General features: G+C 38.0%; 1 protein-coding gene and 1 pseudogene across 5 annotated transcripts in view; one reads left to right on the top strand and one right to left on the bottom strand.

The window, feature by feature from the left end:
* TNRC6A (trinucleotide repeat containing adaptor 6A) overlaps positions 1-24,067 on the bottom strand; it is a 92,967-nt gene extending 68,900 nt beyond the window's left edge. For all 4 annotated transcript variants that reach the window (XM_045542811.1, XM_045542813.1, XM_045542812.1 and 1 more), the window contains exons 1-3: positions 23,939-24,067; positions 23,522-23,569; positions 3,890-3,977 (exon numbers count right to left, since the gene is read on the bottom strand). In XM_045542811.1, coding sequence (XP_045398767.1) covers positions 3,890-3,977; positions 23,522-23,569; positions 23,939-23,943 — 141 coding nt within the window. In that variant the 5' untranslated portion in view covers positions 23,944-24,067. The remainder of the gene's footprint in view (positions 1-3,889; positions 3,978-23,521; positions 23,570-23,938) is intronic.
* On the top strand, positions 5,274-6,227 carry LOC123632494 (annotated as a pseudogene). Its single transcript, XR_006733375.1, has 2 exons — positions 5,274-5,560; positions 5,595-6,227. The product of XR_006733375.1 is annotated as a 60S ribosomal protein L15-like (transcript).
* Positions 24,068-25,861: the final 1,794 nt, after the last annotated feature.

Raw genomic sequence — 25,861 nt, 5'->3', positions numbered from 1 at the left:
ACAACCTAAAAATCTCATTTAAACTTGAATTTAGTACATTTAAGTCAATAAAGCCTATAAAAATCCCTTCAGCTCTTAACACAGTAACAAAAAACTCGTGAATACTGAATCATTCTCAACACGAAGAGATCCCAATTTGTATTGTTGCTTCCCCCCAGCCCTCAACTATTATACGCTTTCTAGAAACTACAATTACATGCTTAAAGGAAAGGTTATACTAAATTATCCCTCTATAATTAACCTATTTCTGAACCTCTTTTTTCCTCCTCATTACATTTCCCTTAAGATCCCCTTGAGAAATTTCTTCTAAAAACAGAACCTGGGGAGAAATCCATGATAACCTATTGCTACTATTGTTGCTCCGTTTTTTATAAAGTATGGAAACATTTCCATGAGCTATCAAATTACTTTCTACAACTGAGAATCAGAAGATAATCGCCCTCTTAGATATTAAACAGAAAACAGTGTTATACATAGCAATTTATGAAAAAACTTTTCAAAAAAATTAAAAGCAAAAGACATCTTCTGGTCATTTATCACCATATTAATTAGAGATGTTTAGGGGCTGAAATATAAGTCACCTAATTTTTATGTAAAATTTCTATAAAAAACCTAAATACTTAAATTTATACTTCAATGACAGAATACGAAAAATTATCATAGTAAAAATATTGTAGAGAGTCTAGCTGTGTTATCTGTTTTGGTATTTTTAAATAGAAAAATAACCCATGGTATGAATTTAAATGGCTTTAAAAAGACCACAATGGCTATTAGCCATAATGGCTATATATAGTATATCTACATATTTTCTGGATTCGTGGCATAGAGACCTCCTTTATGCCCTATTACAAAAACTACCATAATATGTTATTTTCCAATTTTAAAGTTCACCTTTAGATGGTAAAAAATAAAAGCAAAAGTGTAAGATAATGTTCTGCACGAAAAGGAAAAAGTCATGGCACAGGGTTTTGGAAAAGCACCAAATGGGGGAATTAGAAGATTTCAGTTCTATTCCTAGTTCCGTCACCATGATGAAACCAAGGTCAGCAACTTAATACATTCTGATGCTCAGGTTCCTTATATTGAAAACGACATATTTATTAGAAGAGATAATAGCTGCTCTTTTTCAGAAATAAGAGTATATGTATTACATAAAATAGGCAGACTGTTGTTACTGTAATGAGTTTATGTTCCAACGTTTATAAAATGGGCCCGCCCACCTGGCTCATTTAGATGTCTGTCACCTGCCTGGATACACCTGCTGACTCCTACTACAGACAAGCTCCAGGAAACTTGTCTTAAAGCTCCTGTGACTCACAATCCTTCATATGGGCTGTAAGTGTGCCAGTGTGGGGGTTCTTTTTCTTTCTTTCTTTCTTTTTTTTTTTTTAAGAGCTATTTGGTAACACTCTCTGGAAATAGCAGCTGTACTCTCTTCACCAACAGATTGTATTCAGATTCAGTTGTAAGCTGGTTATTTGAAATTTGAAGAACAGTGTTATTTACAGTGGCAGTCCAGCTCATTAAACTTAACACTTAAATTGGAGATATTACACTTACCCTTACATTGTGTTCAGTGGGCATATATTACTATGTGTTCATGGGATACATAGAAATACCCTATCAGTGCTGAAGATATGGCAAAAGAGGAGAAACTCCTTGTATCTCTAAGCCTTTGATGATGGTTCTATTAATAACAGGACTTGGTTGTAGCGAGACACTGAAACCATGGGGTAAGGCAGAGATGAAGTGGAAAAGAGTATGAAAAGCTGTCACTTCTCATTTGGTGAGAAGCCAAATGGTACAATAACCACCAGTCATGTGTTAGAGGTTTATTTATAAGCTGGTCACACATAAGTGACCACCTATACTGACTTGGTGATTTAGAGATTTGATTATAAAAGAATATAAAGATGAACTTTAACAATTAGATCCATTATTTGTATGTTACCACTTAAACATTATATTCACAAAAATACAATATTTAAAGAAATCATTCAAGTGATTCCTCTTTTTCTTAGAATATCCTCAGTAAATACGATAAATTCCAAATAAATATACTTATATACCATCTTAGGCCTCTTCTCTAGCCATTTCACGTATATTCTGACTTACCAGCTAAATCCTAAACTCCTCAGATGCAAAGACCAACAGGGCCTAATGCAACATTCAGATGCTGGCCAAACTACAGATTCCACACAAAGCATGTCTAAGCATCCTCCTCAACAAACCTCTTAACTTTCTTAGAAGCTTTTCTCATTGGGTAAATGGCCTTCACATGATGGAACAACAGTCTGATAAGCCTTCCTCCAACCTTAGACCTACAGAGGACACAAGTTTTTCATAACAAATCCTGAGCAATGACTGACCAAGCTGCAAAGACTGTCCTACATAAATAGGCCCCTGACAGAGAGGCCCAAGGCATCAGTCAACGCCAAAACTCTGCACCAGAAACCTACCCAAACCCTAACTATAACATATACCTATATATCCCTTCCCCATCACCCAAGAGCAAGCAAAAGGCAGATGACTAGGGTCACCTATCATCTCCTCCTATCTCATACTAAATTCTAAGTGCTCTGTACTCTGTTCCTCCCCTAATACTTGCTGATGATACCCTAAGCTCAGCACATACAGAAATGCATTATTTATCCTTTCTCCTTTCTTTGTATTCTCAACCCTGATAACTGTTCTCAAAGTGTACTTAGTCACTCAATCTGGAACCTAAGAGTCAATCTAGGTTACTCTCTCTTCGTGTCCTTTAAGAAACAAATTCCATGGATTATTTTAACAGTCTCGTTGACCAGTATTTCAGCCTCTAGTATGAACCTCTTCCAATCCAGTTCCAATTTTCCAAGGTAAACATTCTAAAATACCAACTTTTATTTCAATCCACTAAAATATCCTCAGTGTTTTCCCCAATGGCCAAAGCCCTGAGACAAACCTACAGCTACCACCAAGCTTTCCTGTCTCATCTCCTGATACTATTTAAATATTAAAAAGTAATAATTTTTCATCAGAATGGAGAAATGGAACAGTAATTTCACTGGGTCTTGGAGAATATTTTAAGGTGCTTGAAACTTTGACAGAGTAGGAGATGAGTACCCAGTTTAGTTAACCGGTATCAGCTTTTATAACAATTCGTGTTTTTTAAAAAACTTTACAATTATAGACATGGTCTTTTCTTTTTGCCTTAATTTGTATTGTTTTGGTTACAGTTTCTTATGCTGTATTGGCTAGAGTTCTTTTGCAGTAATTAATGTCTTAGGCTTAATTAAAAGTATCTTAATGTAAACTGCAAATTTTAAAAATCAGTCCAGGTACTAAATAAAAAGGGAAAAGGAAACTGACATTTTATTTATTATGTCTATTACTATTTCCTTTAATAATGTATTCCTGTATTACTTTATTTCCAATTATGTGTAATATTATGTGTATACATTACATTATCTCATTTAATTCAACTCTCATTTTACAAAACATAAGGAAACTAAGGCCCAGAGAGGCTAAACAACATTTAAGGCCACACCATTCTATGTGCGATGTGGGAGAGTGAGGTTTCAAATCCTCTCAATATGGCTACAAATTCCATGCTCTTCCCACTTATAAAATAATACACTATGAAACACCTAAGAACAGCTAATTCAAAGATAAAGACCTATAAAATGTACTTACCTTTGAAAAACTATTGGCAAGATTAAATTATTATGCATTAAATTGTACACACTCAGCAAGCTACTTTATATGCATATACAAAGACATTAAATATTAAAACAAATCTTCATTGAAGCTAAAACATTAAATCAAATGCCTTAAAAATATCCAATGAAATTTTCTTTTTTAGTCTATGTTTAAACTGCTTAATATAAATAGTTTATACACATACTACCTTCTTTTGAGCAGCTTCCTTCTTTTTCTTGTCGTCTTTTTTCTTTTTCTTTTCTTCCATCAACTGTTCTTCTTCTTGCACTAAATCCCTGAACCACACAGTTGCAATTAACTTTCCCAAAATGTACTAAGAAATAAAAGTAATGTCGCATACAGGTTCATTTTCACTCTTATTAGATGTAAATACACAGCAAATTCTTTTATCATTCATTGATATAAAACACAACTCGTAACCTAAATCTAACTATATAGTCACTATATAGCACAACTCACTTTTCCTTAATAAGTCACAGTAGTAGGGCTATTAACTTAATGTTATATCAAGGAAGACAACCTAAAATTAGCAAAGTTTACACAGGGAAATAAGCAATTTTTCCCTCCAATTCTAGAATGTAAACATTCTTGTAAACTGGAGTTATCTTGCTACTGGCCCCAATTATCAATTAGTAGCTAATGGCAATGGCTGGGACCGTCCCACAATCCTCTTCTGCCCAGGTTTATGGGGAAACCTTTGGCTTTCCTTACTCTGAACAGTTTTTAAAACATTTTTTGAACATGTTACTCATAAATAGGTCACTTGTATTTCTACAATAATTTCATATTTGTTAAACATTCCAAGCTAGTGTATCAATTCTTGGGAAATAATAATGTACTCTTCATATAAGTTTAAATTTTTAAAATCTCAAATGCTCAAAGTTATCAACAGAACCTCTAGTTCAGGATTTCAAAATGACAGCCTAGGACAATGTGCTTCAGGAAAGATTATTACCTTTTCACTCTATTGAGAGCTGATGAATAAACAAGAGCAAAGGAGGCCACACCAAAGAATAAACACAAGAGAAGTCTTAAATGGATGTATGTGCCATCCTTTCTGGTGGAGCTCTAGAGAAGCTCCGAGATCAGATCAGAGAGAACAGAAATAGGCTTGGGGCAAAAAGACTGCCTGAGAAATAGAAAGGCCATAGCTACTCAACCCCTCCCACTCATTCCCATCCTTATGCCTACACAGCCACAGGTAGCAGCTGCTTTCGAATCTGGCCTAAAGCCAAAGAAATGCTCTCTAAAGAAACTAAACCTTCTGCTGGAGGCCAGCAGGTTCCTACTATGGGTCTGGCTGTCCCAGAACAAAGCCCTTCTTGTTGGAAGCTACTGCCATTTCCTTTATCACACCCTAAAATAAAGCCTGCCAGTCAACACCCTTCACATACATCAGCCCTCCCATTCAAGGTGGGAGTCTATTGGGTAAAGAATTCTATGCAAAGGTGGAGGAAAGTCACTTCAGCTACCTAGGTGAATCACCCTGGAGTATAGAACCAAAACCGTCATTCATAAGAAAACCATCATACAAAAAGAAAATACCACTTCATTTCCGTCTGGCAGCAGCCATCAGGTAAGCCAAAATGGGTGCATACAAATACATCCAGGAGCTATGGAGGAAGAAGCAGTCTGATGTAATGCCTTTTCTTCTGAGGGTCCTCTGTTGGCAGTATCACCAGCTCTCTGCGCTCCACAGGGCTCCCTACACCACCCTGCCAGATAAAACATGCAGACTGGGATACAAGGCACATACAGGATTCGTGTGTACCGTGGTGTTCGCAAACACTCAGTTCCTAAGGATGCAACCTACGGCAAGCCTGTCCATCATGGTGTTAACCAGCTAAGAAATAGAAAGGCCATAGCTACTCAACCCCTCCCACCGGCTAAAGTATGCTCAAAGCCTCCAGTCTATTGAGGAGCGAGCTGGATGCCACTGTGAGGCTCTAAGAGTCCTGAATTCATACTGGGCTGGTGAAGATTCCACATACAAATTTTTTGAGGTTATCCTCATTGATCCATTCCATAAAGCTATCAGAAGAAATCCTGACACCCAGTCAAACACCAAACTGGTCCACAAGCACACAGGGAAAAGCATGGGCTGACATCTGCAGGCCGCAGGAGCTGTGGCCTTGGAAAGGGACATAAGTTCCACCACACTATTGGTGGTTCTCGCCGTCCAGCTTGGAGAAGGCGCAATACTCTCCAGCTCTACCATTACTGCTAATATAAGTAATGTTTGTAAAATTCACACCTAATAAACAATTTAGGATGGTCATGTCTGCTTAAAGGTGTTATCTGTCTGTTAAAACTAGTCCGCAGATAGTTTCATGAATGCTTTGCCAAATTATGAAGTTAAAGTGCCATAATGTTTGAAGACTATAAGTGATGGTGTGTCTTGTTTCAAATAAGATAAATTTTTTTGTCTTTGCTTTATCTTATTAGTGAGTTATATGTCAGTGTTTAAAACATGCTATGTGGTACAACAGGTGTAAAATAACTTCTTTAAAAGAGGAGTGCTTAAAAAAAGAAAAAGAAAAAAGAAAATACCTAACTCTGCCCTGAGGAACCTTTCCAGAGAGGACACTATAAATATCAGGCAGACAAGGAGAGGTTCAAGGGATATGAACTAGACACATTTGGGAAACTGCAAATCAGTTATCAAGGCTGGAATGCATATGCCAATAGAAATGTTGAAGAAGATAAAATGAGAAAGACAGGCAAGTGCATAAGAAACTGGGAGGAGTACTACAGCTGCACTGGAATGAAATCAGACAAAATTTAAGTTGGCTTGGCTGATAGAAGAGACTTAGAGGAAATGCAGGTAGACAGTGACATTTTGCATAACTAATGGTAATTTAGTAAAGTTAAGTATAAGAATACTAAAATCAGTTAAAAGCTAGAAGAAGGGTATCCTAACTGTTGCTGTATTTTGTTACAAGTAGAACTGTCATGCGGTTAACGGAGTAGCATAACAGATTTGTGCCAACTGTAACCATGATTCACCCTTTGCATAAGAGAGGTGGTAAAAGTGAACAAGCTCACTCACAGTATAATCCTGAGGAAGTGAAGGATCAGGACAACCACAGCATATGAAAGCCACAGAGTAAAATTAATAAGCAAGGCAATTAGTTTATACAAGTTACCTATCCTGAGACATGCAGAACTCAAGAGCAAAAGCTGATTATCAGCTCTAAATACTTCATCTTCTTCAGCCCCAATTTCTTCATATTAAACTGGAGATAAATGACCATACATGTCCACTTCATATTAATAGTTATTTTATAAGGATTAGGAGTGCTTGCTTAGCACAATGCTTATCTAGTAAGCACCCAAACGCCTAGTCATGACTTCATCTCACCAATTGTCAGTGGCACCCAAAAGACTGTCTTTACCCGAGTTATGTGAAGATATTATAGGTTTATCATTCAGAAACATCTGGCACCTTGAATTAGAGACATGTCCTTTTCCAATCTTCTTTTATGTCACTATAAATTTACTCCATGGTATTTTCCCTAACTACCTGGAATTTTTTCTCCTTTCTCAAATTTCATTTAAAGGCTTTTTTTTTTGTTTTTGTTTTTAAATTCGAGACAGGGTCTCACTCTGTTGCCTGGGCTAGAGTGCAGTGGAGTCATCATAGCTCACTGCAACCTTCAAACTCCTAAACTCAAGCAATCCTCCTGCCTCAGCTTCCTGAGTAGCTGGGACTACAGGCACACACCACCATGCCTGGCTAATTTTTGTATTTTCTGTAGAGACAGGGTCTTGCTATGTTGCCCAGGCTGGTATCGAACTCATAGCCTCAAGCAATCCTCCTGTCTCAGCCTCCCAAAGTACTAGGATTACAGGCGTGAGCCACCACACCCAGACTTAAAGGCTTTTTGATGAGGTTATTAGCAAGTGTTTTCCTGGCCAGAAATATTTCCTTTAGTACTTAAAAGACATGCCACATTTCCTCTCAAGGAAATATTACAGTATCAGCCAATATTGTAAGCATAGAAGAAAATGTTCTGTTTAACACTGTCATCACTGCCAACTAACCATGCTTTTCCCATATCTCCTCCTTCAGAGGGCCAACTGGAAAAAAATATAAAAGTGCCCAAACACTTCAGCTTTCAGGATATAAATGCCAGTAGGGATTCATTTAAGATATTTGTATCATTTACCATATTTATCAAAAGGAATAAGCGCTGATGGATTTGCTAGGTCTAAGTGGGCCACTGCGTTTGATACATGCTCCACAAAGACAACATTCCAGTTAGCAATCATCCATCCCTTGAAGGTTGGTTTGCAGGATACCTCAAATCTGTAAGTTCTGTGAATCTACCTTGTTGTGCTATAAAAACTGTACTCCCCTTTATCAGAATTTGGTATTTTTATTTACTTATGCCCTGTATCTCACATATAAAGTCTTTGAGATGACTTATAAGAATCATTACCACTGAGGTAATTTTCTAGGAAGATGGAAATGTTCTCTTAACTTGACTGGAGTGGTAGTTACATGCATTTGTAATGTATGAATTTTACTGCATGTAAATTATATCTCAAACTTGATTTTAACAAACAGAATGAGGGGAAATGCAATATTTGGATTCTAAAAAATAAATAGATCAAGATTAGGACAGTACATTCCACACAACTATTTAAGCTAAGCTTCAAATTTTGCCCTCATCTTCCAGTAACCAATAGAAATCATTTACTTGTACTGCTCAGGAATGAGTTTCCTCAACAGCAAGCAATGACAGATTTATCTGTGTTAGATGCAGCCTGTTCAAAAGTTAGGCTTAATTTTTAGAAAATTCTCCCTTCATTAAGCCAAAATCTACTCCCCTGTAAGTCCCACTCATTGGCCCAAAGAACCAAGGAATGAGAACAAACTTCTGAGTGATTAAAATGTTGCAGTGACTATGCTGGGCACTTTATATTTTCTCATTTAATTATCACCTTTTTTTTTTTTTTTTTTTTTTTTTGAGACAGAGTGTCACTTTGTTGCCCTGGCTATAGTGAGTGTCATGGCGTCAGCCTAGCTCACAGCAACCTCCAACTCCTGGGCTTAAGCGATCCTACTGCCTCAGCCTCCCGAGTAGCTGGGACTACAGGCATGCGCCACCATGCCTGGCTAATTTTTTCTATATATATTTTAGTTGGCCAGATAATTTCTTTCTATTTTTAGTAGAGACGGGGTCTCGCTGTTGCTCAGGCTGGTCTTGAACTCCTGACCTTGAGCGATCCACCTGCCTCAGCCTCCCAGAGTGCTAGGATTACAGGCGTGAGCCACTGTGCCCGGCCAATTATCACCTTTTTAAATGATAGGTAAAAATATTCCCTATATTTGTATTTATAAATGAGGAAACTAAAGCTCTGAAAGGTTAAGTGACTTGTTCAAGGTCATACAGCTAGTGCAGAGTAAAGTCAGGACTACAGTCTAGGATGTCAAAGTCAAGGTTTTTCTTTCCTTTTCCCTACACCATGGTACTTCCCAGAGTAAAGTACTGTACGGGCTCTCTCTTCAGGAACCACAAAGAACAAATCCTTTTCCTTTAGATCTGTTAAGTGATAAATCTTATTTATAGTATATCTTTCCCCCAGACTGTATGCCTCCACAATCCTTTTCTTATTTCCTTTCACCTTTTACAAGAACCCTTTTAACAGAATGTACTGCAGGAAACACAAAGTATTAGAGTTCCAAGAACCACGGGTATGTAATTAGGAGCAAGAACAGTAAAAATATAAAGGAAGACAAAAGACTGAACAGCCATACTTTTACGGTTTTTAAAACACCATACTTCCAGGATTTGCTTTCTCTGCTCCAGGCCCTCCTCCACCTCCCAGAAAAAGAAAAATGAAATGAGATTGACAAAACGTTGGCAACTGCTGAAACTGCGTAATGGGTACATGTAGGTTCCTTATTCTATTTTCGTATATGCTTAAAATTTTCCATAATAAAAGACCTAAAATCACAAGTTTCCACACCAATGATTAAAGGCAACAAGATAGGCCAATAGGGAGATTAGACATTTGAAGTAGACCAAGAGTCCTGGGAGGCAGGAAGACAGTGTGTGAGGCAAGGGTCTACAACAGCAGCAGGATACACCTCAGAGCTAGAATGTCCCTCCTCCTCTTGTGCTTCCTGATATTAGATGGTCAGTTTTTCCTACATTCCCAGCACGAATATCATTAAAATTAATCCCTTCCAAAGGGTACTCTTGTACACTGCTATTGGAAGTAGAGACTAGCACTAAGCTCTCTGATGAGCAACTTGGAAGTACCTATTCAGAATGAATTTTTACATGTTATTATCTTATAATCCATCAATTCTAATCTAAGCTTCTAGAAAAGAAATTACACAAAGGTGGGTACTGCAAAATAACAGCCTAGAAGCTAATCAATAGGGAAAAGTTAAACCATAATGTAGTCATTCCATGGAACACCACACAGTAATATTAAAAGGGGGCAGATCTCCACGGTGTGCACAAAAGAGTTGATGGAGTCAAGACAGCAGGTCTGAGAATGTGGTCCTTAGAAAGGACTGCAAAGGTGGCCCATGGTCGGTGGCAGGCGATTCAGATTTCAGGAGAGTTCACACTGTTTCCCGATCAGTTAAGAGTAGTTTTCTGTACCTAAACTATACAAACAATATGATTTATGCTGAAAACTGCTCTCCTTTTGGGAGAATGGAATTTTGGTACATGCCAGGCAGAGACTACCTGCAGGGCCAGCCCCCGGTAGAAACCTTGGGTACTCAATTTCTAATGTGCTCCCCGGCCAGACATTGTACAAGTCACAATTTGAAGCTGATGAAATTAAGTATGTCCTGTCTGACTCCACAAGGAGAGAACTCTTAGAAGCTTGTGCCTAGTTTCCCCCAGACTTTACCTCACATACCTTTTCCCTTTGCCGATTTTGTTTTGTGTTCCTTCACTGCATTAAATCATAGCCATGAGGACAACTATATGCTGAGTCCTGTGAGTCTTCCTAGTGAACTGTAAAACCTGAAGGTGGTCCTGGGGACTCCAACAAACAAAGAAATACCTCTTGGACACACTGCAGAGTTAAAGAAAAGTCAAGGTCTGGATCACTGTAACATTTGTTAGGAAAACAAAAAGAAACTTCCATTTAAAAAGTACACATTTTCCATGGTACAGTAGGAGAGTAAAGAGAAGAGCTCAAAAGATACCTGAATAAATTGATCTCTGCACCCAAAATTATTTAATAATAACCTACACGTTTAGTCTCTCAAACAATAGGAATATACCTAGGGATTCCTATAACATAAGCCAAGCAATCTGCTGTGCACTGGAAGAGCCCGAGTAGAAAACATGATTTTTTTGTGGGGAAAAAAATCCTACAATTTTGTAGGAACAACTGAACACACCTGAAATAAGAAAACAAGCAAACATTTGCTACAGGTTGTAAGCAAATTTAGGAAAATAAGATGTGCACAAGAGCTGTTATAACTATGGAAGCCTTCGTGAAGCACTGGGGTCTTGAGGAAGCAACAGGATTTTTTAGAAACAAGAAAGGCATGTGCATGAGCAAAGCATGAAGACTCATCAGTATAACAATTTCAGGTACTAGTATTGACTGAAATTGAAAAAGGCAGGGAAAGTGTTGGATAGGAATAGGCAATAAATTGCCTCAATAGGGTAAGAAGACTTGCAGTAATCCAAATGAATGTATTAACTAACGTCCTTGGTGGCAGTGGAAAAAGAAAACAAAGAATAAATCTAAAATAATTCCAAGTAATTATAACAAACTGGAATAGTCAGCAATATTAAAAAGAATGGTAAAAAAGAGATATGTAGATGACAACTCCAGATTTTTAAAATAAAAAAACTTTAAATGGTGGCTATGTGGTCAGAAATGACAATAATGGGACATGGGTTTGCATGTTTCTATTTAGCCTTGGGAAAGAGAAAATAGGAAACAACTTTCCAGAGGGTCCAACTAGCCTATCAGTCAGCAACTCACCATAAGCCAGCTCATACTCACACACAAGCCAGTTGTATGTTACAAGCTAGTAACAAAAATATACTTCACATCTTCTGCCAAAAAACAATTTTGTTCTCCTACTTTTTGCCTTGCAGATCCCACCTTATTCTATTTCTTTCCAGTGTTCCTGTTCCCCTTTTTGATCACCAACCCCCATTCTTTTTTACTCCTTTTTATCCTCCTACCTAAGTTAATCAAAGCCAGTCTAGCACTACACAGTCAGAAGCCACTGGTAACCTTCAAAACTATAATTCCCCAGATGGTAGCGATGGAAACCCAGTTACAGCAAAAATAGGTAAGGGAGTGAAGTCAGAGGTTTAGTTCATTTTTTCAAAAACTTTGGCAGTGAAATGAAGAGAACAGGATAAAATGAAGTGTTGCAGATTGTTTTTAAAATAAGGAAGACCAGTACTTATCTAGAGATGGAAATGGATTCAGGAATAAAAGTATAAAAGAAAGTCATGGACAGGCGGACACACTAGAGGCTATTTACAATCACAGTAGTTAAATATCTGCAAATATGAATATTAAAGAAAATCAATACATCCATAAAATGGAATACAAAACAAATAAACAAAGTCCTTGCTACATCCTGATATGAAAGAATTGTGAAGGAATAAAGTTAATTGGAAGAAAAGCTAAGGTTCAGTGTGCTATCTTTTGTGTTGGGGGAGAATACGTATATCCACATATCCTTATATATGCATAAAGAAAATCTGGAAGTGCACACAAACACTAATAAAAATATACGTTTGTGACATGAGTATGGGGAGAAAAGAGGACAAGAGACAAGGTGTGGTAGATGCTGTACATTTATTCCTAGAAAGCTTAGCTTTGGAGGCACAAACAGTAGTAACAAGTTGGCACACCTTCCTCTTAAGATATCTGGTTGATTGGGCAGCAGGGAGAGAATGAAAGGAAAATAGGCACAAAGAGGTAGCAATGAGGATCCAGATTATAGTCTGGATCTCTTCAAAAATGAGAAGGTTAAGCTTGAAAGAGACTTCCACTAACACCATAATTTGAGCAATAAAATAAATAATGCTAATAAAAGATTATAAACCATTTAATAAAACAAGAACCAATGTGTCCATACTGATATTAGTAAATGAATGAATGAGTGAATGGGCAGAAAGACCAGGTCTTACAGTAAAATGTCAACTAATGGAGAAAGAATGGTTGATTTAAAAAAATCACTATTTGACAACCCACTGATTCAGGCAAGAATATTAATGAGAAACAAGACATTTACATACTCTCAAAGTATCTTCTAACAATATTATTATTAATTACAAGGGGAAAATTCTAACTTTACAGTAGTAAAACCTGACAGATACCACCTTAACCAAGTAGCTGACGTTACCACTACCAGTAACATGATAAGTGAACATGCACCTCTTGACATGATGTACCGAGAAAAACACAGTATCATTTTGGTACTATTCTTGCCAAAAATGCATAACCTCATCTAATCATGAGGAAATGTCATATAAACATAGACTGAGGGTCATACTACAATATAACTAAATAACTAGGCTGTAATCTTTAAAAATATCAAGGTCCTAAAGAACAAAGACTGACAAACAGTTCCAGAATACAGGCAACTAAACAAACATGAAAACTAAATGCAACTTGCGATCTTGAATTGAATACCTGACTAGAAAAAAATTATTTTTTGTTTTGCTCTAAAGGGCATTATTGAGACAATTGGCAACATCTGAACAAAGTCTACAGATTAGCTATTAAGACTGTGCCAATGTTACTTTCCCAATTTTGATAATGGGACTGTAGTTACTAAGAAAATATCTTTGATTTTAGGAAATACATACTTAAGCATTTAAGGGTAAAGGAGTATCACGTCTGCAAATTACTCTCAAATGGTAAAAACAGTATGTATATAAAAAGAGGGAATGGTAAAGCAAATATGATTACATGTTAACATTTGAGGAATAAGAGTGAAGGATAATCAGAAATTCTTTGTTCTACTCTTGCAGCATTTCTCTGTATCTGAAATTCAAAATAAAAAGCTCAGGTTGAGCAAAGTTAGTGAGATTAGAAATTGAGAAAATAACACTCTACCATAAGGACAGAAGCACTCTAAAGTTTATAAAGTGCTCTAAGATATTACCCATTTTGAACCCACAACCCTAAAACATAGAACTGACGTTATACTCATTTGACAGTGAAAAGAAACTGAGGATCAGAAAGCCTAAGCCACTTGTCAGATGGTATAAGGATGTGGCAGGGCTGACCCAAAATCCAGTTTGCTAAATCTACCCACCTAAATCCTACTCTTCTTTTCAGGCTTAACTTAATTACTAACTCTTTCATGATTCTTTTTAACCACACAAACCTCAACCTTGACATCTAATTAAATAATAATCATTTTCTAACTATTTTAGATGTTAATCTCACTCTTCCAAATAGGACTAATTACTGATTTGGGGACAAAAACCAGTTCTTCTACTTGTATCAGACTCCCTGGTACTGACCATTCAAATTAGATGCCAATTCCTGCTTCCTTGCCTTATTAAAAACGCCCACCACCACCACCACCAAAAATGGATTCTTCTCACTCTTACTCCTACCCACACTCCAGTTCTTTAAGAACCAGTTTAATTCCAATCTATTCAAACAAGCATTTCCTAGGCAGCATAGCATGCACTGAAAACCTCCAGGTCCAATGGCAAAGTGAAGTGGACTTACATCTCAGCTCTACCACCTACTTGTGTAACCTTAAGCAACTACTTAATTAAACTACTTGTGTTTAATTTCTCTAAAGCCTCCAACTCCTAATTTGAGAGGTCTCAAACTGTACCTTCCTCAAGGGGTTGTTGTGAAGATTTAATAAGGTAATGCAGATGAAATGCTTAACAGCTGACCATGAAAATATACACTAATTGTTAGCTCTAAGAGACTAGGTGCCAAAAAAAAAAAAAAAGAGACTAGGTGCAAAACACTGCACCAGGCTAAAGTTAGGATACAAAGAAGGCTGCAACCAAAGGAGGCAGAGCATACAATAGAAAATGAAATTAAATATAAAAAAAAATTATTATAGCCCACTGCACAATGAGGTAGATGCAAAACCAACAACTAAAGGTGTCAGATTCCAAACCAGACCAAATCAGCTACAAGGTACCAAAAGCAGACAAAGATATCAGAAGAAAAAACTACATATCAATAACCTTTATGAATAGAAACACAAAAATCCTCAACAAAAGACTAACAAATCAAATTTAGCAACATATAAAAGGGACTATACAAAGTGGATTTCTTCCTGGAATGCAAGGTTGGTTGCATGAAAATCAATCAATGAAATACAATATGTTAACAAATTGAAGGACAAAAGCTACATGATGATTTCAATATACACAGAAAAGCATTTGACAAAATCCAGCACCCTTTTAGAACTAGACAAAAACACTCAAACAGGAATAGAAGGAAATTTCCTCAATCTCATAAAGGCCCACAGCTCAGATCATATTTAATGGTAAAGACTGAGTATTTTTCCTCTAAGATTCGGAACAAGAAAAGGATGTCTGATCTTGCCACTTCCTATTCAACATGAAGCTGGAGGTTCCCGTTGAAAAGTCAGACAAAAACAAAGAAAGAGAGTGACAGCAAGAGAGAAAAAGGGCACCAAGACTGGAAAAGAAGATGTTAAACTATCTCTATTCATAGATGACATAATCTTGTACACAGAAAGTCCTAATGAATCCACACACATAAAGACTACTGGAACTAATAACAAGTTCAGCATAGCTACAGGACATAGGATCAACATATAAATTGGCTGACACATTCTACAACATGGATGAACCTTGAGGATATTATGCTGGGTGAAATAAGCAGTCATAAAAAGCCAAAATATTCAATGATCTCATGAAAAAGGTATCTAGAGTAATCAAATTCATGGAGACAGAAAGTACAGTGGTGGTTGCCAAGGATGAGGGGAGTTACTGTTTAATGGGCACAAGATGAAGAATTGCAGAGATGGACAGTGGTGATGTTGCACCATAATGTGAATGTACTTAATGCTACCAAACAACATGATTTAAAATGGTTAAGATGGTAAATTTTATATTTCACCACAATTAAAAAAAAATCTATTGGATTTCTATATAGTAGCAATGAATAATCTAAACGTTAAGACAATTCCATTTACAATAGCATCAAAAAGAATACTCAGGAATAAATTTCACAAAAGCAGCACATTCATATGCTGAAAACTACATGACATCTTTGAAAAACATTAAAGACCTGAATAAATGGAAAGAGATTCCACGTTCATGAACTGAAAGGCTAATATTGTTAAAATGGCAATACTATCCAAATTGATCTACAGATTCAATACTGTTAGTATCATAATCCCAGCTACTTTTTTTGCTGAAACTGACAAGCTGATCCTAAAATTCATATAGAGGTGCAAGCAGAATAGCCAATGCAATCTTGGAACAAGGACTCAACATTTCCTGATTTCAAACTTATTACAAAGTTACAGTAATCAAGCCAGTGTGAAACTAGCATAATGATGGGCATATAGTATCAATGAAATAGAACTGAGAGTCTAGAAGTAATTCCTCACTTTATGATCAACTGATCTCCACCAACAGTGCCAAGATGAACATTTTTTCAACAAATGGTGCTGGAACAACTGGATAGTCAGTCGCATAAAAAGAATGAAGTTCTTTTGAATTTGAATGAAATGCAAATCAAAATTACAATGAGATATCACTTTATATCCACTTGGATGGCTACATTAAAAAAAGACAATAACAAGTGTTGACAATGGCAAGCATATGGAGAAACAGAAACCCTCATACATTGCTGGTGAGATCGTAGAATTCTACAGCTGTTCTGGAAACAGTTTCGCAGTTCCTCAAAAAGTTAAAACATATAACTTTTAGAAATTCCACTCCTAGGTATACACCCAACAGAATTGAAAGCATATGTCCACACAAACACTTGCACCGGAACATTCATTGCAGCATTATTCCTAATAGCCCAGAAGTGAAAACAGCCCAAATGCCCATCCACTGATAAATGCATAAACAAAATGCAGTACAGCCACACAATGGAGTATTTTTCACCCATAAAAAAGGCATAAATTGGAGCTTCCAGATAGCTGAATATGTGGAGGATCCCGGAAGCTGGTATGCCCAGGGAGGGCATGGAAGCTCCACACCCCTTCCCCCGTACCTCACCCTACATATCTCTTCATCTGTATCCTTTGTAATAGCCTTTATAATAAATTGGTAAATGTTAAAAAAAAAAAAAGGAATAAAGTACTGACATATGCTACAACATGGATGAACTCTGATAACATTATCCTAAAAGAGACAAACAAGACAAAATATCGTATGATTCCATTTATATGAAATATTCAGAATAGGCAATCCCACAGTCAGTAGATTAGTGGTTGCCAGGGACTGGAAAGGGACAAATGCAGAGTGACTGCTGTTAGGTATAGCATTTTTGGGTGGGTGGGTCAGTGGGGGCGTGAAATGTTCTGGAATTAGTGTTGATAACCACACAACTCTATAAATATACTGAAAACCACCAAATCCTGTTTGTGTACACACGTGTTTTAGGGGGATACTTCAAAAGAATAGAATGGACGGAGGTCGACAAAGATGTCATAACTCTAAAAATATTCAATGTCATTGCAGCAAACTGCTCAACAAATGCTCACTGACTGAAAACCACTAATAAGAACAGCAAAACAAGTGAGTTAGTTTAATCTTATTTATTATACAAAATCGAATCAGCCACTGTTTGCAGAAAATATCTCGTAAGGTTCAAAGTATAAAATTCCTCAACCAGGTTCAATCTGTTTTGAACATTCCATCTGAAATGGGAAGTCAGCTGAGTCATCGTCACATAATATACTACTGCTGAACATTCAAAATGCTTTTCCCTAGTTGAAGAGTAGAAATGCTAAGATTTCTGCTTTATAGCCAACTCAAACACAGAGTATGCAAATTATTTTTAAAATAAGACATCTTAAATAGGAAATTTAAACTATATTTATTTTCATGGACTTTTTAAGATTGAGAGAAACTACGCCTAGTGAAATATTACTTTCTCTCTTTTGAATCCAAAAATCTTCCTTCCTTTTATTGATACTATTCAGCTCCTCTGACAATCTCCCTGTAATGCAATGTCTCTTAATCTTTGAGGAGTAATTACTCTGTGAAATGTCATAAATTAAGGACTACATCTGCTTTTTTTTTTTTAAGCACACATTCAATTTTTCAAGCTACTTCATACCACCAGCGGTCCCTCTATGGAACCCAGGACGAGAACCTTTGCTCTGGTGGCTCAGTGCCACTCTAACTTCAAATGTGGCATTCTTTTAAGAATACCAATTACAAGCCCAGCCAGTGTTTCATTTTGTTACCAAGGTTATCAGTTCATCACTGGTCAAAGCTGAAAACAAGCAACATTCACGTTCAACAATAAGGGAGCTACCTTCAGAATAACCCTTCATAAAAGTAGCAATCATTAAGACTGATCAATTTAAATACAAAAACCTGTAATTATTGTAGCCACAAATATTTAAAATTGTATCTCAGTTTAGATTGTTTGGCATTTCCTAAAATAAAAGGAACACCAAATCAGTGTAAAGGTAAAAATATTATCTAATTAACCTTTTAGTTAATTTACTTCAAGATGCTGGGGGAGGGAGCCTGATGTGATGCACTGAGAACATACCATCACCTATGGCATATTCCCACCAAAAAGGTTTAACCTGAATCAATCACACAAAACAGACAAATACAAACTAAAGTCTGCAAAGACAACCAATCTGGAGTATTCCAAAGTATCATTTTCACAAAAGGGGCAGAAAAGGATAGGAAAATGCTCCTGATGCAAAGAAACTTCGGAGACAACTAAATGCAACCCTGAATAAAGAAATTGAGTAAAAGAACAAACATATCTTTAAAAAAATTATCAAGACAATTGGGAAAATTTGAAGATAGACTGAAGAGTATTATTAATTTCCCATGTAGGATCATTTGATTGTTGTTATGTAGAATGCTCTTATTCTTGCAAGATATATATTGCCATATTTTGGGGTGAAGTACTATGATAAAACAATATGGCAAAATATTAATAATCAGTATACCTAGCTAAAGATATACAGGTATTCACTGCACCATTTTTAATACTTTGCATAAGGTTAGAATGATTTTTTAAAAATTTAAAATGGGACAGGGACTTTTTTCTGTTTGGAGTGACAGACTTGTCATAAAGTTAGCCTGAAAAGAATACATATAATGCATACCATTTTAGTCTTTCCAATCATGGGCAATACTTTTGAGGTTGTCATAAAACAGAACTATAAAAGACTTTAAGTCTTTCCAATTTATACTTTCAGACATATCTCAAATGCCAAAAATCAAAAGAGGTTACAGAATGGTATTCTTTTTATGTTTATATTCAAATTTTCCAGAGGGTTGTTATGCATTTTTAAATTAAACTTACAGTTTGTGATTCATTTATTCTATCAATTGATTTACCACAGTTGCCAAAATAAGCTAGAAAGAAGCCCACCAATATGATTCTGGCCTGCAAACTGTATCACAGCAAAGCAACAGAAAAACTTATCAAAATCAGAAGATGATTTTTTTCCCCCAGATAAAGGTTGATGAACTGCAAGAATAGGACCCACCTTAGCGAGGGAACCTAAAGCCCTGGTTTACTCCTGCTCTAGTCTCTTCTGATGTAGCAACTGTCCCAAGCAAAAGTGTCTCATACATAAATGTCCAGTTTGGATGCAACATTATATCGTATGGTACCTTTAACAATTCTTGTTGTATGATGACATTCAACAGGTGATTTGGGGGGTGGGGGGAACTGTATAACATAAAGCATGTTTAACTTCTACTTCAGACAATATAGCTTATGTCATAGCTAACATAGCTAAACTCATCACTAAAATGGGCATAAAATGTATTCAGAAAACTACTCTTACTCTTTCAGAAAGAAAGGAGAAACCAAAGTTATATTTTATCTATTGTGCAATATAAACTAAAATACTGCATAGTGGGAAGAACACTGGAGTTAGAGTCAAAAGGCCTGTTTAAATCTCAGCTCGGTCACTTGCTAAAGAATATAACCTTGAGTTAAATTACTGCTCTATCTCCACCACAGCTTTCTCATTTGAAAAATGAAAGAGCCAGAATACTGGCTGATCTCTATCTAAGGTCATAGTCTAGCTCTAAAATATTCAATGATTCTGTGACTTTGGCCTCCAAAATACTTTTTAAAATGAAACCAATTGAGTTATACTAAAGGATTTTTTTTTTTAAACAATTGAAAATGTAATTTATCCTGTTTTTTCCCCCGAACTCCTATTTCTGCTCTGACTTCTGTTCAGAGGCTGGGTCAAATTCCCGTTCACCCAAGATGGAGATCCCTATATATTTTGACTCCTCTCCCAACTAATCAGCTGCCAAATCCTAGGTTCTGCTTCCTTGGTATCTCATACTATCATCTCTCTTCTACCACCACTTTAATTCAGGTCTTCTTTATCTCTTGCCTAGACCACTAGTTGTCTCCCATAAATACACCTGATCATCACTAATCCCAGACTAGAAGATTATTCTATCACATCAGTACCCTACCCTAGATCATGTAATAGTTCCCCATACCTAAAGATTTATGCACAAACTCCTCAACCTGACCTTCAAGAACCTCCACATCTGGCCCCAACCAGTTTACAACAAATGCCTTATATGATGATAATCCTATGACTATTATATCAAAATCCCTTGTGATCTAAGGATTTTGACCCTTTAGTTCTGCTGTTTTTCTTACAATACCCTTCTCTCTGCCTTTCAAAATTGATTGCATTCTTTAAAGTTCAGTTCCAATGGTGATCACCGTCACCTAGACATTACAGCTCCCTCTTTTAAACACCCATAATACTGACATAATATGACAATTTTAATGGCCAATATTGAATTTTAAAAGACAGTTTAGCTATAATAGTAAACTAAATTTATCCCTTGTGCCAATTTTAACTGGCACTGGCTACCAGGCACACTGTCTTGAGGAGGATTTGCAGCTTAGCAGAGGAAAAGGAGAATGGCAACATGTTTTTGACGTTCAGAGACCAGAACTTCCAAACTGGGGGTCCACATAATGGAGTTTGGGCTTCCATGGTATTGAAAGATGTTTAAATTAATTCAACACTTAAAGGTTTGAGGCTTTCAGATTAAAATTCCAAATGAAGATTTAGAACAGTGCTTCACAACCAGGGTCAATTTTGCCCCATCCTGGGGGAATTTGACAGTATCTGGAAACATTTTTGATTGTCACAACTGGGCAAAAACACTACTGAAGATGCTAAACATCCTACTGAATGCAAAGGACAGCCCTCATAATAATAAATTATCTGGTCCAAAATGTCAACAGTGCCCAGGTTGAGAAACTCTGTTCTAGATGTACTGCATGCATCTTTGGGTTCTGCCTCTCAAAAGAAATTTCCAAATTTTTCAAGGTGAAGAACCATGCCTCTAATAAGAGACAACATAGTTCAATGTCTGACAGCATTTCCAATTACCAGTGGTGTGGCCTCCTGCAAGTTACTTAACCTCTTTATACCTCAAATTTTTCTGATAATAGTACCTACCTCACAGGGTTTCTCAAGGATCAGATGAATCCGTGTAAAGTCTTTGGAGAAGGGTGCCAAGCAGAAAGCAATCAATATACTTGGTTACTTATTCTATCCTCCCTAGTGGGTCCCACATTTGAAATATAAAATGCTCAACAAACGTTTACTCAATGAATACAATGCCTTGACTTCCTGCAGAGAGCACTAAAGACAGATATATTCTTGTTTGGGGAAAAAGGAAGCATAGAGCTAGAGATGGAGTTGAAAGGAAGCCTCTGTCTACCTAATCACATTTCTCCTTCCTCAAATACTTTTAAAACCTGTAAGAAACGTTCCCCTCTCACAGGATCCTTAGTACACACTGCCCTACCATCTCCTTGATATTTGTTTTTCCTTTTCATACTTTCTGACCAACTGAAGATCCTCAAGCACTTGAACAGGATGTTATCTTCTTTTGACCCCTACATCACCTACATTGTATTACAGTTATTTATGTACTTACTATAGTCTCCCTTCTACATTGTACATGCCCTCTGTGGATGTGGGCAGCACGTCACTCCTTTTTATGTAACCCAAGGGGCCTAAAGACCTTAGCAACTGACTGGCCTCTCATTTTATAGATTAGACACAGAGAGGCTAAGTGACTTGCCAAAAGTCAAGGTCATATTGTAAGTGGCAGAGCTGGAATTCAAACTCTGATACATAGCCAATTCAAAAACTCAAGTTCTACCCAACTGTAAACAGCATGAAAATTATACTTGTGGTACAATTTTTAATTAAATCCTAGAACACTTTCAGATACCGTTACCTGACAAAACAAAAATGGAAGGAGAAATAGACCTAAACCCCAACCTCCGTTCTGCTGCTGAAATCACACCTTAATAACTCAACCTGTTTTCTTTAATGGTTCCATATCTTAACATTTCTTTAATAGCTTTTGACCACAAAACTTATTTAACTGTACAATGAACAGTTATTTAGACAGTGATGTCAACCTTAATTTCCTTTAAATGATTCCATAATTATAACAGAAAATCTCTTACTACGTAAACCAATCATGCCCACCTTTACCAACTGAACACATTCCTTAACCACCACCTGAACAGATTAATATCTATAAAACTCAAAAGGCCAGCAATTTGGAATGATTCTATATGGTGAAAAATATTCAGATAATTTGAATTATGAGTGTTAATAACCCCAAAATAAACCTAAAATTTATAATCATCGAGAGCAAACTGCATTAAGACCTGAAATAGGAGAAATTTTTTCCTGTCCAAGGGGGGAGGTGGGGAAAACTGTCCCCTAATTTGGTTAACTGGTTAAGTTTCCAAGTGTCCCAATATGATGCAAAAGAAAAAGGTGAATAAGAAAGGAAAAGATTGTAGGACAGAAAATGAATGTGAAAGGAATTAAATACAGTGGAATTCCCTGAAGCTTTAGCAATTACAGCTCAATGACGCTAAACATTTCCATAAAGGCATCTTGTAAAAAAAAAAAAAAAAAAGCAAAAAACAACAAAAAAAACCCCACCTCTCTTCGCAGTGACGCTTTAAGTTGCCAGTGCAAAAGCACTTAGGCCCAATAGGAACGGTAATCACTTAGGGGGAACAGATTTTTAATTATTTTACCAGCTGATAAAAAGAGCACACATCGAACATAGACACAAATGTAGTTTCAAACGAAAACAAAACGCAGCCTATACTTCGTAAAGTTCAAGGGCAAAACTGTTTCCAATGCAACAGAATCCGCCTGACTACAATGTGTTAAAAAAAAATGCGAACACATAGTATCTTTTTATAAAGGCAACAATTTGAGATACAAAGTAATAACGGGGAAGCCAAAACAGTTTGACAGCCCGCCACAAGGGCCGCCTCAATCATGAGTCACACAATGCCTGCAACCATTTACAATAGTAATTAATGCACAAGTCCCCTAATTAAATTCTAAGAGGGTGAGAATGCTTTAACTAAGTTTACAAGAATTGCTTTTCGCTTTATTTTAAGAAAGAAACACACGCGTAATTACGCATCTCCCCGCAATCGCTCCATCCAGTATTCCCTCAGGTCGCTTCCCCCAAACGTCTGTTCTCTGCGTGCGAAAGAAAATGACACGGGGGAACTTCTAAACCCAGAAAGGGCGAACCGGAGTGGAAACACAGGATTTTAATGGGGCGGGAGACGAAAAGCTCGCCCATCTTACCTGCTAAGATTTCTTTCTAGGTCTTTGGTAGCTTTAGCTTCCAATTCTCTGAAACAGAAAACAAAAACAAAAAACAAAAAAACGAGATGCGCGTGAAAACGGAGCTGCTGCGGCAGAGGCTCGCGCCGGGCCGGGTGGGGGAGGGGAGGGCAGCCGGGGGGAGGGGGACTCACAAAGCTGCGGGGCTGCAGCCCAGACTGCGGTCAGGCGGCGCGGGCGAGACGCAGACCCCGCCCGGCCCCAGGGGCGCGGCGCAGCTCCTCCGGGCCGCCCGCCCGGCCTCCGCAGCGGTGCAGCCCGCGCGCTCTCGCCGAGGCCCGAGGTCTCGGGGACGCCCGGCGCCACCGCCGCGGTTACCGGCCCTGCGGCAGCGCCCGAGGCTCCTCCCGCCCGGAGGGAGGACCCTGCTCCGCTCACCTCATGTGTGTAAAGTGCACGAGCAAGTGGGGCGCGGCGAATGAGGCTCGAGAGCCTCAAGCCCTCCGCAGCGCCGCGGGGACAGGCCCGAGCCGCTGCACCAGCGCCATTTTCTACACCGACCCGCTGCCGCCGCCGCCGCCGCCGCTACCGCCGCCGCCGCCGCAGGCCCCAGACCGGAAGTGAATGCCCCACTCGGCAACCCCTTCCGGGGGCGCCGCGGCCACCGGCCCCAAGATGGAGGCCCTAGCAACTGGACCCATAGGCAGGGCAGGTCCTTGGCAACCGCCCGGCCCCGCGCGCTGTCCCAGGCCGGAGCTCCCTGGAGGTCACAGCCTCCGAGGCGCCCCGCAGAGCGGCTGGGGGGCCCGCCGAGCCCCGAGCCCAGTCTTTCTCGTCGTGGCTGGCTCTGGCCTGACTAGAGTCCCTCCCCTCCTCCTCCTCCTCCTCCTCCTTTGCTGCGACACAAGTTTCCTTCCCCGCGGTTCGTACCCGCCCCCACCGAGAAAACGCCAAAAAAAACCAAAAATCACCTAAACCTCAAACTCTACCCCAGCCACAGCCTAATGAGCCCGCGCGGCTTTTAAATTCGGCCGCTTCTAATTGTTTTTAACCTTGGGCCAAGTAACCTCTCTGCTTCTCTCTTTCCTTCTCAGGTAAACAATGCATACCTGAGGCGGGCTGTGAGGTTTAAAAGCGATTTTTCGCCACCAAATTTTGCAGACCCTTTGACTCAGCAATTCCGCTTTCACGAATTTCTACTCAGGAAATAATCCTGGGTATCTACAAATATTTCACCATTAAGATGTTAAGTCGTAGCATTGATGATGTGAAGAATTGTAAACCGCCAAACTGTCCAACATCATGGGGTGGCTTTAAAAACGGACCGACTGGCATGTATTAGGATACCGTAAAAATGATGTGGAGGAGGAATACCCACCCGCACGAGGGAAATGGTTGCAATAGAATAAATGAAAAAGCAGGTTCCAAAGTAGCTCACACAGTAAGAAACACGTAGACACACTGAGATGCATATATATATATGTAGACACAGATACGTGTAAAGTAAAAAATATATATACATGTAGATGCAATAAGGTATATGCATACCTACAGGTAGATACATTATACATACATGTAGATACAATAAGATACATATATTCCCGTGTGTGTGTGTGTGTTCTTTTCATCCTCTCACCACGCAACGCTTTTTCTTCCAAAGATAATTCCTCCTCTGTGCTTAAAATCTATTCCCTTTTACGTTGTCAGAAACCTCACAAGCTCGAATATCTCCCATTAACAACAAAACTTCTCTGGACTGTTCAGTTCCTATCCTCTCCGAGAGAGGATAAGCTGATGAATGAATGCACAGAAAGGAAGAAAGCATATGCACCAAGATGTTAATTGATGCCATTAAAAGTTTTTTGCTTCCGTCTTTTAGTGTACCTGTTTTGTTTTGTTTTCTTTTTTTTTTAACAGTGAGCATATAAAAAAACCAATTTTTTGGAAAAAACTTAGATTTACAAAATGTAAAACATAGGGGGCACTGAATAAATCCTAGTGACTTTCCTTTTCCTGCTATCATCCCTGACATCCATTCACTCATACACATATTTGTTTTTCTTTCATGATCCTTTCTACTTTAAATGTTAAAAATTATATTATAAGGTTTTGTTAGGACTTAACAAGATAAACATATATGTATGACACAATATGCTTTCATACCAGCTGTATGAATAGTTTTCCACAACAGCATAAGGCAATGAAAACAGTAATATTTATTGACATTTGCACAGCTGTTAAGTTTAGCTGATTTTTTTATTAGACTTTCTGAGGTTTGAATAACTCAGTGGTTCTCAATTGGGGCCATTTTGCCGCTCCCCCCACCCCTGTGAACATTTAGCAATGTCTGGTTTTTGGTTG

The sequence above is a fragment of the Lemur catta genome, chromosome 2, assembly GCF_020740605.2.
Source record: "Lemur catta isolate mLemCat1 chromosome 2, mLemCat1.pri, whole genome shotgun sequence".
NCBI classification, from domain to species: Eukaryota; Metazoa; Chordata; class Mammalia; order Primates; family Lemuridae; genus Lemur; species Lemur catta.
The sequence above is the reverse complement of the archived record's forward strand: the minus strand, read 5'-3'. Positions and strand labels throughout refer to the sequence as shown.